The following is a 14,551-nucleotide window of genomic DNA, read 5'->3' on the forward strand; positions in this document are numbered from 1 at the left end:
TGTGAAGTCTTGTTTTTTGACCTGACTCTAAAGATTGTACAGGTTTCTGTGCAGTTTGTTTTCAGCAATGAAAAATCAGAAAAAAAGAGGAAAGAAAGTCACACATGGACGAGCCTCTGTGCTGTTTAGTATGTCAAAAATGTTGCATGTTAATGCTTCACTCACCTGACCTTCCTGAAAAGGAAAGTAGATTAAATTAGTAGATTTTGACTGATGGTAGACGTGCATTGAGCTAAATCTGACCTGGTGGTGCTATGAAGGCACCGTGTTTCACACACAGACACATTAAAGTTGGATGTATAGTATGGTAGGTCTGAAAAGTGAAGCCTTAAACTTGCATTCTTTTGGTTTGCCAGCATATGGTTGCAAAAATTCTTTGGGTTGTACTGAGGTTTTGCAAAAACATGGCATTTTGTGGTGGTATGGATCAAGCCAATACAGCCTCAGACACACCGGCCTAGAGACTGGTCTGCAACCACTGCTTGTGAGGGAAAATGAGTATTCCCTGACTGTTTGCTGGAGGTTGATGGCAGTCACTAGAGAAATGACTGATAAACTTCCAGTTACACAGGTCTACAGACCAGTAATGGATCACCCCCTGACAACTACCTGTTGATAAGAAAAATGTGTTTGCTAAATAGTCAGCATAAATTTCACTATTTTTGCTGTCGGTTGAAGTGTGTATGGAAGTGACGAACACTACAACTACTCCATGAGTTGTAGTGTAAAATACTACGCACAACAGAAATGGGCACCTTTTGGCTTTACAGTTTCAATTCAATTCAATTCAATTTTATTTATATAGCGCCAAATCACAACAAAAGTCGCCTCAAGGCGCTTCATAAGCGAAAAGTTTCAAAGTTTCAAAATTTGAACTTTTTGAAAGATCCCTGAGGTGCAGCTTTTACTTTGAAGGCTACCATTCTACATTTCTGTCTTGCTCCGAAACTTTTCAAGATTTACTTCTGCTCAGCTAGTAGTTAACAAGCCTTTGTAGACAAACATGGAAACTGCATTCAGCCGTGTCAGTCAGCTTGCAGCCAAAGCTATCGCAGTGAGGTTTTTGGTGCAGCACCTCCTTCACAACTGGTTTCACACAGCCAGAGCCAGCAACTTGCCAACCTTTCCAGTCTTGGAAAATACGCTTTTCCCAAGGAACCAGTGGTTTGGTATCATGTCCAACATGGCTAACAACTCTTGTAGTCTTCAGGAGAAGTTTAAGGAAAAAGGGAATTGGCTTTCTTGCTCTTTGTCCATGGTAAACACTTTCCATGGGCTCAGTCACTAGTTTGCTTGTGGATTCATTCATGGTATCGCGTGAGAATCCCTCTGATGCACTGCAAGATATTTCAATCAAAACCAGGAATGTGAATCTTGTGCTGGCAGCAGATAAAAGTTTATTCTCCAAAATATCACCTGGCATCAGAAACGTATGTGAAAGTTAGGGCTGCTCCAAGTATTCTGCAGGTTGTTGTTGTTACTCAGGGGCTGTTAGTTTATTTTGGTAAGACTTTGAAATCTGGTCTTGCTCAAAGGTGTGTTGAAAACTGCTCGGTGACAGTTAGCCCAACATCAAGCCAAGTGTTTACTTCATTATCAGATTTTGTCTCCTTACTTTTGCTTTCTGTTTGCCCTCTGCTATGTGATTCATGCTCACATTGTATCACATCATCTGCTCTCTGCACAAGCCAACTTTAGCCTGAAAGTCCAGTAAATTCCACCTATCAAGCTGAAAGATTTCCTTGATGGTCTGAAGCTTGGATTCATTATTCGTGATCTGAATGGTATCCATTTAACTGTTCCCGTGAAAAACTCGTATGCTGCAGGCAAGCAGCATCTAACTGTGAAATTCAAAAGAAAAAAAAACCCTATTTGACCTCAAACAGAGAGAGGAAAAAGATGATTCAACACACATGGAGTACATACAGCTGACTTCCCAGAAAATCCTCTTCATGGGAAATAGTAAGCCAAACTAGGGGTGGCTGTAGCTCAGGAGGTAGAGCAGGTCATGTGCTGATCGGAAGGTTGGTGGTTTGATCCCCGGCTCCCCCAGTCTGCATACCAAATATCCTCAGGCAAGATGCTGACTTCCCAAGTTGCTCTCTGATGCATCCAGCACTGAAAACCATAGAAAACAGTGCTTACGTGAATGTGGCATGTTGTATAAAGTGCTTTGAGTGCTCCAGGAGAGTGGAAAGACGCGATATAAGAATCAGTCCATTTACCAATTAACCAAAGCAGTAGTCAAGAAAATGAAAGTTTGGTTCAACACAAATTGTAAGTGTAAGAATATAACCCTTTTTTAAATGTTAAGTTATGCCAATGAATGTCTGAGACATGTTCAGAGGTGCATTATGCTTTACAACTAAAAACCACAGTTTCACTATCCTTTTCTGGTTGGAGGGTGAAAGCTAGACATATCATTTCCAAGAGATGTGCTTCTACATCACTGCTAGAGGGTGGAAAAAACCCCACATTCACAGCTTAGAGTCATCAAAGTATGGCGTTAATCATTACCTTTTTTTTTTTACCTCTATTTTTGGTTTCCACCAGTTGTTCAAGACAAAAACCAGCTCGTAAAAGCTCCTCTGCCACTGAAAATAATGCTCATATAAAAACCGTGACCTGAATCATGAACGAAACACAATGAACCAAATCAGAGAGAGCTCGGAGGAACTACCGCGTTCAGCAATAACTATGTTTGAGAGTTAAGGTTCAAATGTGAATGTATACAGCAATGCCTATGAGAATCTGAACACCAACGACTGGAAAATGAGACAGAGGTGAGATTTTTTTTAATCTTGTGCACACAAGTTAGGAGCTCTGCATCTGTAGATTGAACAAACTCAGATTTTAAGGGTTTGTTAAAATTCTCCAAATACAGACAAAACCAAGGTTATTTTACTCTGCTTGAAAATCTCAGTGACAGTTTAATATGTGGTGTCTAACCAGCTGCTTACTCTGGATGTCATTACTTTGTGCCCCTGTAACATTGCAGGGAACCTGGCAGTGATTTGGAGTAAACATGCTCATTAAAGAAGTGTGTAGGTGTGCCTTCTTTCATCTTCAACATTGCTAAAATTAGAAACATCCTGTGTCAGAGTGATGCTGAAAATCTAGTTCATGCATTTGTTACTTCTAGGCCGGACTGTTGTAACGATTTATTATCCGGATGTTCCAAAAACTCCTTGGATTCATGAGACAGACACCCTGTCTATTATTAAAATTAGTCTTGAAAGTTCTATTTTGGCATGTAGAGCTGGATCAGCTGATCCTGAGCCATCCCTTAGTTATGCTGCTGGTGCGCTTCCCATGATGGACTCAGCATTTCTTGGCCACACCCACATTTTCCACACATCACGTGGCTACATGCCATTACTGCATGCCATGCACTTTATTTTAGACTCTGCTTTTGTTTCTTTGTTCTCTTCTCTGCCCCCTCCCGGAGCCTGGTTCTGCTGGAGGTTTCTTCCTGTTAAAAGGGAGTTTTTCCTTCCCACTCTCAACTATTGTGAACTGATGCAATGAAAAAAAGAATTGAAATGCAGATCAAATTTGGGTAAAACAGAACAGAGACAGTGGGAAACTGTTCTTTTAAAACTCTCTCTCTCACACACAATATAGGAAATCATGTCAGCAGAAAAAAGATAATCATATTTGCCTTGGATGCATAAGCCAGAGAAGACACAAAGGAGCTCCTGACCTCAGGAAGTCACAGACTTACTCTGAGTGCTGGGCCCAAGCCAAGATACACGAGAGGATTGTAGCAGGAAGGGCATTCAGTGTAAAATCTATGCCAAATCCAAACATGTGGATCCATCCATCCACAGTGGTGGCCCTTTAGACAGCAGTGGAAAGTACCTTTAATACCAGCAGATACAGGTTATACTGTTTTTGTTTTTAACAGAAACTTGTATCTTATGATCAGGTATTGCTGCCTCTATCATTTTTTCTCTGCATCTAATTTAACTGAATTCTTTTAAGAAGCCTGGCAGAAAGGTGGGTGAAAATGGATCCTTGCACGTTTGAATGAGTAAACCCGGCCCTCTGCTCTTTTGTCTTACCCTGCTGGATTTTGCAGGTGTCAGGTAACTCAGTGAAGAGACTACACCCCTCTCCTTCAACACACCCAGCAGACAGAACAAGACCGGGCAAGCTGACTTACACAAGAATAAGCCACACCTAGCTTTCACTCTTTATCCCCTTATAACTAAAATAGCTCATTACAGACATTAGGTACATACTGGGGCATGTGTTCCTGTTGTTAGGTGGGATGTGGGTACTTATAGATTTTTGTTTGTTAAGCTCAGGGTGGAAATCCTTCAAATAGCTGCAAGTCCCCAGTAATGTTTCTGGGTATCTGTGGGAGTCTAATGACCTGAGGTCACATTTATATTACATACTTAACACACTCAAAATTACACATGATGGTTTTCTCTTTGTGGTTTCTACGTCTTCTCTGGAACAGCACTTAGGGAAGTAAGTAGAGGGCTACTTTTCTCTTTGTATAAATTTGGATTTATGACTTGGCTTTATAGCAGACAGGCAAACACAGACAGATGCAATAGATGTGGGTGAATTAAACTAAATGTTGATATCGGATCGATACTTTACGGTCAGTATGTAGCCTACTGAATTGTAATAAAATATTGTTTTTAAACTCACAAAATATACCTCAAATATGCTATGAAAAATGTCTGAATATAATAACCTTTTATTGTTAACTGTCACATGTTTTATTCATAGCCTACAACACATTTAAAATACAGAACTCGACCAAGTGCTTTAAAATTTACATTCTAGCTCTCCAAAAAAACAAATTTCAAAATATATGAAAAGCTGAAAGGTGTGTTTTGTTGTGTTAACTAATTATTGTGGAAAATAAAAATGCCAGTGGTCATTAAAATCTGTTCAAAATTTGCAAATTGATGATTCATCTCATGTTTGTAGGTTACAATTATCGGTATTGGTATCGGTACACTGGCCCTGTGTTTGCTTGGTATCGGATCCCAGAATCTGCGGGCAGATGAACACAAAGAGTTAAAGGACAAACTCCACCCACACCATCGCGTCATCGTCGACCTCTCGCAGGTGTCACGTCCAGGTTCTTTCCACTTAACTCAGAGTCAGTGAGGTGATTCACACAAACGCTAAAAGACTTGCCTTCCCAGCTTCCCGGATAAGGCGTCAGTCTGGGCTTCTGTGGAAAGTTTCTAAAGTTTTACTTGTTGGACGCTGAGGAGCGAAGACAGGAGGGAGCTCTGTGAGCGCTTCCAGAGGCACTGCTGCGCTCTTCACACGGATCAGTCCGGCTCCGAGCTCCGGGATGGCGGCCGTGAAGGCTCTGCAGCAGTGGTGCCGGATCCAGTGTGAGGGCTACCGGGATGTCTCCATCACCAACATGACCACGTCCTTCAGGGACGGACTGGCTTTCTGCGCCCTCATCCACAAACACAGACCCGATCTCATGTGAGTACACCTGGAACAGGACCGGAGAACGAAAGCAGGAAATAAGTGAAACTTATTGGCTGCACTCCTGACTTGTCTGTTGACAACACAAAACTATTTTCATAGAAGATTGAAGTCAGTGATTTTGCTTCCGAGTTTAATGGCAGACTTTCGCTTTTTCGCCTTCTCTTTGTGTTATTTTGTCAGACACAAATCTGAACATTTGCTGATCTGTAGGAAGCAGGAGACGAAGCTGAGCTGTGACCCAAAGAGCGTTGCAGAGACGGTCACTTATGGTTTTCTGGGGGGCGATTTCAAGATAGCACTATTACATATCTGCACTCGATTTCAATGCTCAGCATGTCTGCGTAATGGAATTGGGCATTTTACAAATCCCTGTGACTGCTGCTGGCCACATGTGTCGTGTCCAACTTTGTGATGATCTGTCCTCAGAAACGGTCCCATTTTAAACTATGTGCCCTTGATAAGTTCAATTCGAGTCGCAACAGAAACTAAGTTTTGTAATGTCATCATCACAATTGGACAATGAGCTACATTATTATGTCTACGTTTAGAGTTAGTTGTACTTTTCCAGTACCTACTATAAAAATCTGAGGACTTGCACTCTTCACTGCAGAAGATTTGCAAGATTGATGCCCAAGCCTCTAAGCAGTATTTTCTCATCATCTTTAACTGACTCCTGGCCAGTCCCTCTCGCAGAGATGCCTGCTTTTGTTTCAGCAAGGCCATTTGACAGAAAAGACACAGCTGCTGTAATCGCCTCATTCCAGTATTTATGGCGAGCCAAAGCAGAGTGGAGGCGCTTGCCATGTTTACATGAGCCGCAGCAGTAAACAGTGGCTGAAGGCTCAGTTTCAGCGTGCTCAGTCGTGACCGTGTGATTAATGCAGGCTGAATCTCATGTTAGTTTCAGATCTTCAGCGTGGGATCAGTGAGGCAGGTGTCACGCTGCTGTTGTGATGTATGCAGAAGTGAGTCAGCAATGCATGACTGCATAACACATGTTAGTCTGCGCTGCTTCAAAACTGAAGACTGCAGGAGGGAAGTTGATTTATGTGTTTTGTAACTTCTGGGTTTTTCCTGCTCTGTTGCAGCAAATTTGATTCGCTGAAGAAGGACGATGTCTATGACAACAACAAGCTGGTAAGACACGTTTCCATTCTGGATGCTCACACTTAACTTTTTTTTTTCTTTTTTTTTTTTACAAACTGATTTCCTGAATCCAACAAAGGCTCCCTTAACCCTCCCCCTTTTTTTTAAATTTTGTTCTTGAATATGACAATGCCATCTTAAGACTGAAGCATGTCAGCAGCTATTTGATGGATTGAAATGAACTTTTAATATGAACATTCCTGTTTTGGAAATAATGAATCCCTCAGCCATGGCTACTTTGTAACTGACCACACAAGCTTGCATTGTCCTCAGTTTCTCAATCAGACCCAGCCCTCATTCGTCACATCTAGTTTTATAAAAACCCAAGATGGTGAAGGTCAGAATATCCCCACCAACTGGTGACTGCATGCACTGTTTATACAGAGTCTATGGTTCTGCATTGCCATCCTGTAGACTCTTAGTATTGTTAGCAAAAATTATAGAGTTTGATTTATTTAAATAATTAAAGTAAAGCTGATGGACAAAAATCACCACCCTAGTTATCATTTATGATGCGAGTTAATAAATCAGTCTGTTTTTTGAAAACCAGTTTGCTCTGAATGTAACCTGTTCCAGTCCCAGCCCAGAAAACTATAAATACGTCCTCAGTTACAGGAGCAGGACGCAGAAGGGCTATTTTCCAACCACTGTCAAGTCACTAAATAAATCATGACTTGTTCCTTTATTTACTTTTGTTTTTATTCCATTGCCAGACAGATGCTCTTATTTTTGCCTTTGCACATATCTAAAATATGGTGATGCCATGTGACAATAAATCTGAATCTAAGTCTCAATCATAGACTGTATATAAAAGATGACATCATCCAAGGCAGCCATGTCATCATTTTAAAAAAAATAAATCCTTAGCTGTATCCACAAACTGTAAATAAAAGATGGACACAGCCACTTTGGCTAATGAGTTTAAGCTAGTTTTTGTTGAAGCTGTTTTCGTGGTGTGTGGTGCTGTTTGCTCACCTGATGTTAACTTGTACATCCCATTTATGAGTGAATTCAGTCAACGTAACTATTGATTTCTTTTTTACCTGCGTGTTAGTTTTCCAAATACTTTCAGCGACATCTGCTGATCCTTATCAGCAGATGTCTTTGGCAAATATCAGGTGGTGATGATGGTGAAAACAAACAGAATACCAGCGGTGGCTGGTGATTAGTCCTCTTGTTGTGAAACAAAATAAAAGTAACTCGGCCATCTGTGTCATTAGAAAGCACAGGTATATTTGTTATTTAGAAAGGATAGCATGACTCTCTCTTTTGTGAGAATGTCCTGGCCAAGACAGACAGCAGAAAACTAAAACAAAACCAGTCTCTGTGGGATGAAGAGTAAAATATAAAAACAGACACAATTTATAACCTCAAACATCAGTGGAAATTGTCTCGGGCCAAAACACGGGGCCCAGCGCCATCAGACTTAGTTGATTTTCATCCTTCCTCCCTCCAGGAGGATGAAGCTGCAAATATGAGCGTTCTTTGTCCAAATTCAGTGTGAACATTCAGGAAAGACTGAATGAATAACACTTGGAAATGTAGACAATAACATCCCACGCTCCTTTCTTTTTTTGATGAATGTAGGTCAGTAAGAATGAGTGAAGCAAAGCGAGAATAGCTTTTATAATGACACTGATAAGCTAGACCATCTGACCTGAGTATACAACCTCGAATCGTGGGGGAAAGCTTTAAGGTTTGTAATCGGTCTCAGTGTTTTATGACCCAGCATACATGCAGTATACAGCATACGTGATGCGTGCATATAAATAACATCCAGCACTGGTGTAAAAGTTGAAGCAGCCAGTGTCTGTCTGGGCTCAAAAGACAGATCAGGCTGGACTCTGAAGTAAAAATACAGTTTCATTTTCAGTTCTTTCACCAGTTGTTGAACTCTGATGAATCTCCTCTATAAAAGGAGTCATGAGTTAACTCCACTTCATAGCCCTGGACTTTAACTCTTTTGCCCTGTGACGCCTGCTAGGGAAAACCCTTGTCTCTCTTTTCTGTCATATTTCAGGCCATGTCCAGAACAAAGGTTTGGATCAGAAGTTAGTGAGGATGATCGGCTTACTAGGACTACCCTTGTAAAACCCTGGTACCTATTGCAATGGTCTTCAAACCACAGCTTTATTGACGGTGTCAAAGCTCGACATTAAGGGTGCGGGGGGGATAGTTAATGATACATGAAAAGTTCAGTGTTGCTTATCTGACATTGAAGAACATCATCATATTTATATAACCAGCGAGGAAGCAGGTAATCTTCGTGGGGTAAATGAACCATGACCACAGGAGCCACACCTGTGCCCCTGATAGTGTTTGAGATTTACAGCTGAGTGTGCAGCTCCTCTACACAGATGAAGCTCAATACTCCAAGAAAACAGACTTTAAGTTAGTCAGCTTGAGTTTAAGACACAACTTCGGTTTACATCAGCACCGTGGGATCTTGGGTAATTGTGGAAATAACGTTCAGCATGGGCGAGCAGAGAAGTGGTGGCAAAAAGCAGACTGCTTCAATGCGGGCACTTTGCATTCTTCACTTACTTTTTCTTCACAGATTCTTCATTGTTAGACTGAACTCGGGGAGTGCCAAGAGCTCGACATGTCAAAACGCCTGCTCTTTGGGCCAGCAGAGAATAAAGCTAAAGTGCGGGAACTGTTTGACGCTGCTCTGGGTTTCAGCTCGAAGCTGAAACAACATGTTGGGCAATCGAATAAGAAAACACTGTAAGAGATTAACAGGGCACAGCAAAGTAAACAGCATCTGAGTGGCTCTTCATTATCTGATTACCGATTAAACAACGATGCTGGTGCTCATTGGCCTGCCACTGCTTGTTTTTTCCGTGGAATTGCTGGATGTTAGTGTGGTGTGCAAATTCTTGATTTATTTCTCACTAGTGACTCACATAAAGGGTAGAGGGAATAGAATTCAACAAAATCCGGGTTGGTGATTTGTATTTGACGTAGATGGGGACAGTAGAACAATGAAAATGGTTTGTTCACACTATGCAAACATCTCTTCCTCTTTCAAATTAAACTTGTTGTCTGCAAACCTCAGAGAATGCATGCATTTTTTTAAACAAATGCCCACCTTTATCTTCTTTTGCTTTTCTTTGGGACATCTAAAGAACACAATCATGTTTGGTGTCCTTAAAGATCTAGAAAGTCTTTCATAGACATCACACAACGTAAGCTTTTATGATTTATAAGTGCATTGCATTCGTCTAGATTTAAAACCCAAAGTCTTGTTTCTTTTCTCACTGGATAAAACTGGTTTTATCTGCAGGCGTTCAGTGTTGCAGAAGAACAACTGGGAATTCCAGCGCTGCTGGATGCAGAAGACATGGTGGCACTTAAGATTCCTGACCGCCTCAGCATCCTGACTTATGTCTCCCAATACTACAACTACTTCCACGGACGCTCCCCGAGTGAGTATTAAATAAAGTCTTACTGTATCCCTCTCTGTCCATCTGCACACATCTCATCTGTTCATCTGTCTTTGCATACAGTCGGTGGAATGGCGGGTATAAAGCGTCCAGCCGATGGCCCCAGCGATGAGCCGTCAGGGAAGAAGAACCAGGCTGTGACGTCTAAGGTGTTTCCCTCTTCTAAGCCTGCCAGAGAGAACAGCCCTCCCCCATCCTCCAACATCACAAAGCCACTTCCTTCCCCAAATCAAAACAAAACTTCAACACAGGTAAAATTGAATAGTTACTATTACATTTCTAAATTGGGGCGGAAGTCTAAAAGTAATTCATTTACGAAATACTGACCAAGGTTGTGTACGTTCATCCACGTCAACGATGACCAAATAACTACAGACAGGTCACTTGGTCTGTGTCAGCAGATGATTACCATGACGTCAATGTAGTTACTTTAAAAAAAAAAAAAAGGCCCACATTGCGTGACATCAGTTAGTTGTAACGGCTGAAGTCCCCTCTTGTCCACACTCTTTTCTCTCTTTCTTTCTTCTAGGAGGTTGTGGTTGGAAAATCTCAGGCAGGCACCCTGAGTAGCACATGTGCATCCTGTCATAAGCACGTTCACCTGGTGCAGCGACATCTAGTGGATGGGAAGCTTTATCACAGGAACTGTGCAAAGTAAGATGATAGGAATGCTAATGTTGGCGCCATTTAGGTCCATTATGTTTATTCCAAGTCTGCCATTAGAACAGGGAAAGACTGATTTGTGTAAGAATGCTAGAGAATTATTATACTTATTTTAGTTTTTCTTATTAATTATTGTATTTGTAATGCCTCTATATAACTCAGTTTTTATTTTTTAATCGCTTGTATTAAGAAAAACGGTTAAAACAACTAAAAAATATTCTAGTTTTCCTTTCTCATACAGTTTAACTAGTTTAATAATTGAAAAACACATTTAAATATTTCAGAAGTCTCTTAATCAGATAAATCCATGGATTTTGTTAGCTATTGACTGCTAGCTCTGCCGCTACCTAGTTAAACTTAGCTAGTTTCTTCTTAGCAAAGACTATTTTACTTTTCTCATTAAATAAAAAATTGTTTTATTGTTTGTTCATTTTTTGATATATTGTTTTTAGTTTGTTTTTTTTACACAGGACCTTAATTTGTCCTGCTTTTTCTATCATGAGGAAAAGAAAAATGAGTAGCTTTAGCAAACTAGCCAGAACACTGTTATTGCTAAATGTAGATTTTTTTTTTTTTTGTAAATTGCAAATGTTACACATTTCTATGAATTCAGAATGTTCATTTATTAACATAAAATGTTGAAAAGAGTCAAATTGAGCTTAATTTACGTTTTGAACCAATATAGTCTTCCTGTAGCTTGGGTTTGCAGGTTAGCATCATTATAAATGAGGTGTATTGAGGGTAAAATGGCACCAATCGCAGGTTTATGTTCCTAGTTTGTGACTATGTTCCCTGTTGTAACCTGTGTGTGTGTTGTACTTTCTCTCTCACAGGTTGCTGTCATCTGCAAACACAAGCACGCCTCTTCAAGATTTGACCCCAAACTCCTATGTTTCCAAATTCACTCCTCTTAAAGACTCGAGTAAACACAGTACACCTGCTCCTACTTACACATCCTCCAGTCTGAGTCCTTCACGGGTGTCGGAGAAACCCACCACTCCCAAGTCCACTTCTGCGTCCCCAGCCCCCTGGGCTGCATCATCTAACTCTTCGGCCAGACCCACAGCTTCACGTGACACTACTACCACTGTGACCTCATCTATCAACACCAGGCCGGCTGAAACTCCTCGACCCTCGGCAACCGCTGCCAAGACACTCCAGTCCAAGCTCAAGTTCTTCCAGGAAGATAACACGGCAAAGGTGGAGGAGAAAAAGACTTCAACCTTCAATGTGGACATAAACAAAGGCCAGAGTGTTGGTGGTAAGGCACAACAGGCCACGGCAGGGAAAGCTGTTACTGTGGTCATAAATGTGGGTGGTACTGGAAAAAAAGAGGTAAATGAAAGTTTGGACAAAGGTGGGAATACAGCTAAAACAACTGGCACTGGCTGGAAGGTGAAACAGGAAGACGAGAGTAATAAGTCAAAAGCATCAGCAGCAGCCTTCATCTCCAAAAAACTGTCTGAGGAAAACAACAATAACAACAAAAAGCAATCGTGGGCGACTACAGTACTAAATAAAACTGAGAAGTAAGTAATCTAACCTGAGACTCACAGAAACATGTGATTACACTTTGTATCCTGCTCTACCCTGACCTCTGCTGGTGAAGAGAGGCATTTAAGTTGCATTCTTCACCTCTATTTAGATCTCAACCTAAAGTCGAGACGCCAAAGAAGGAGAAAGAGGGAGTTGGAGGGAAGGTGAAGCTGAAAGTGAACCCATCGATCCTGTCTGACCTGCAGTTTGAAGACACCGCGAACTCTTCTGAGAGCCCGGGCAGTCAGAGCGGGCTCAAGGCCAAGACTGCAGACAGGGCACCCTCGAAGACGGGCAGTACATTACCCAACACATCAGGTTAAACTTACACACTTTACAAGCAGAGAGTTGATACACAAGGTCTCACACACACTTTTGACACACATTTGACCTCTGACCTTTACATTTCACATCTGCCTTTCTTCCAAGTTGACCCTGAAATGTGTTCTGTCTTTAAAGAAAGTATTGTTGAGAGAAAGAGAACAAGCTGCCTAGTTAGAAATCTACTATAGTATAATTTTATATACAATAATCTCAAGTTATTTACAAATCAATACATATTATCCATCACCTACTCCTACATTATGTTTGTGTATAAAATATGATTTCCTTATATATAAATGCTGCCCAGAGAGTGAGCTGCCTTGGTTTGTACTCCCACAGTGCTTCTTATTAATAATTTTATTAATACTGTGTCTCTAATCTGCTGCTTATATGCTTATTTGGGAGCTACTTTGGGTGTAATATCATCCTTGGCTTTTGTGCATTTGCTGTCATTGTTGTAAAAATGCCATTTAACAAATAGCATTTACAACCAAACAACAGAACTAGGAACTGACATTGACTAGTGGATGTCTAATGAGGGAACTGAACTGGTTTCAATTGTTTTTTTTGGTTTTTTTTTTTGTTGTTGTTTTTTTCCCCCCGCAGCAGTGAAGGAGACTGAGACTCCTGCAGACTGGAGGTCGAAGCTCAAGCCCGTCTCCAAAGAAACCAAGTAAGACTTGTTTGATTGATTTAATTGATTCTTACTTCTTATGCTTCTCGTTGAGTCCTTTTCCTTATTGACTCGTGCTCCTGATAACAGCAGGGAGTGTATGTACGTGGGTGGCCTCTCAGCATATCGACATCGTGAGGCATTAACTGTATGAGCCCCCCCCCTCCTCCTGATGTCCTGTCCATCCATCCATCGTGTGATCCAGTCTTTCATCCGTCTCACCAAACATTCCTCCCACAGGAAGCCTGTACCTGCTGCTCCTCCAAATGTCTCGGCCATCATTTGTAGTCAGAGCTTTCAGTCTCTCCTCTTCCGCCACATGCATGCGAGCCCCAAATGGTGTCGGGACTGAGTCGAGTCCTCCGTGGTGCAACATATGCTCAGTGCTTGGAGTTCCTTTTCCACGAATGACCTTTCCTCTCGCTCTCATGAATCAAAACTGTAGCAAGACGGGGAAAGAGTCTAGTCGTAGGTTAATCGAATCCTCTCCATTTGTCCCTCTTCCCGCCCACAGGCCTGCTGGCCCTTCCACTAAACCAGGGTCTAATGAGGCTCCGAAGACCTCAGAGATTTCTGCGAGGCCTTCCTCTCAGTTTCCCAGCCTGAGTATTTCTGTCACTCCACCGAGATCAAAGGGTAAGAGCGTGGTCATAACCAAACATTTACAGGAAGAAGCCTTCCTAACAGTTTACTGTGAGTCGTGCCTTTGTAATTTTTATCCGTTCTTAGCTTTGTTGGTTGATTTATTCTCTGCTTTTTATCTCCACCTTTTTTTTAGGATTACAGGAGGGTCTGAAAGGGCAAACAAAGAATGGCACCAAGTCAGAGACAAAGAAGGTAGTGGGTCTCTGAAAATAAGTTTGCCGTAGCTTTTTCTTTTTTTTTTTTTTATAAAATGAGCATGTCATTCATGCACTTTTCTCTGCATCTGTTTGGGTCTGTAGATGAAGCCAGACTACATTCCTAAAGAGGACATCACGAAGGAGCTTGAGGAGATTGAACAGAATTTAAACGAGCTGGAAAAGAGGGGAGTCGATCTGGAGGTGAAGCTGCGCAAATGCGAAGAAGGTGGGATGCACGCGCCAGCTGTGTGTTTTGTGAAGGCTTTTCAGTCAGGACGTGCTGTGAATGTAAGAGAAATCTTAATGTATGTGTCTGGGATTAACTGTGTGCTCTGTGTTCCTCGTCAGAGGGTGACGATGACACTCTCACGGACGAGCTCATGGTTGAGTGGTTTGGTCTGATCAGGAACAAACAGTTGGCCATGCGTCGGGAGTCTGAACTGGTC

General features: G+C 41.5%; 1 protein-coding gene across 2 annotated transcripts in view; it reads left to right on the forward strand.

Moving 5' to 3' along the window:
- Positions 1-4,977: 4,977 nt before the first annotated feature.
- The window catches only part of micall2b (mical-like 2b), a 14,738-nt gene continuing 5,164 nt past the window's right edge, over positions 4,978-14,551 (forward strand). The window contains exons 1-12 of one of the 2 annotated variants that reach the window (XM_042227307.1): positions 4,978-5,469; positions 6,564-6,612; positions 9,908-10,049; positions 10,131-10,318; positions 10,597-10,721; positions 11,564-12,259; positions 12,376-12,584; positions 13,200-13,263; positions 13,778-13,899; positions 14,042-14,100; positions 14,208-14,331; positions 14,454-14,551. In XM_042227307.1, the coding sequence (XP_042083241.1) occupies positions 5,327-5,469; positions 6,564-6,612; positions 9,908-10,049; positions 10,131-10,318; positions 10,597-10,721; positions 11,564-12,259; positions 12,376-12,584; positions 13,200-13,263; positions 13,778-13,899; positions 14,042-14,100; positions 14,208-14,331; positions 14,454-14,551 (2,019 nt within the window). In that variant the 5' untranslated portion in view covers positions 4,978-5,326. Of the gene's footprint in view, positions 5,470-6,563; positions 6,613-9,907; positions 10,050-10,130; positions 10,319-10,596; positions 10,722-11,563; positions 12,260-12,375; positions 12,585-13,196; positions 13,264-13,777; positions 13,900-14,041; positions 14,101-14,207; positions 14,332-14,453 lie in introns of both variants that reach the window. The other variant, XM_042227306.1, reaches the window with a different exon arrangement.

The sequence above is a fragment of the Haplochromis burtoni genome, unplaced genomic scaffold (assembly GCF_018398535.1).
Source record: "Haplochromis burtoni strain Fernald_Lab_line unplaced genomic scaffold, NCSU_Asbu1 Contig_253, whole genome shotgun sequence".
Taxonomy (NCBI): domain Eukaryota; kingdom Metazoa; phylum Chordata; class Actinopteri; order Cichliformes; family Cichlidae; genus Haplochromis; species Haplochromis burtoni.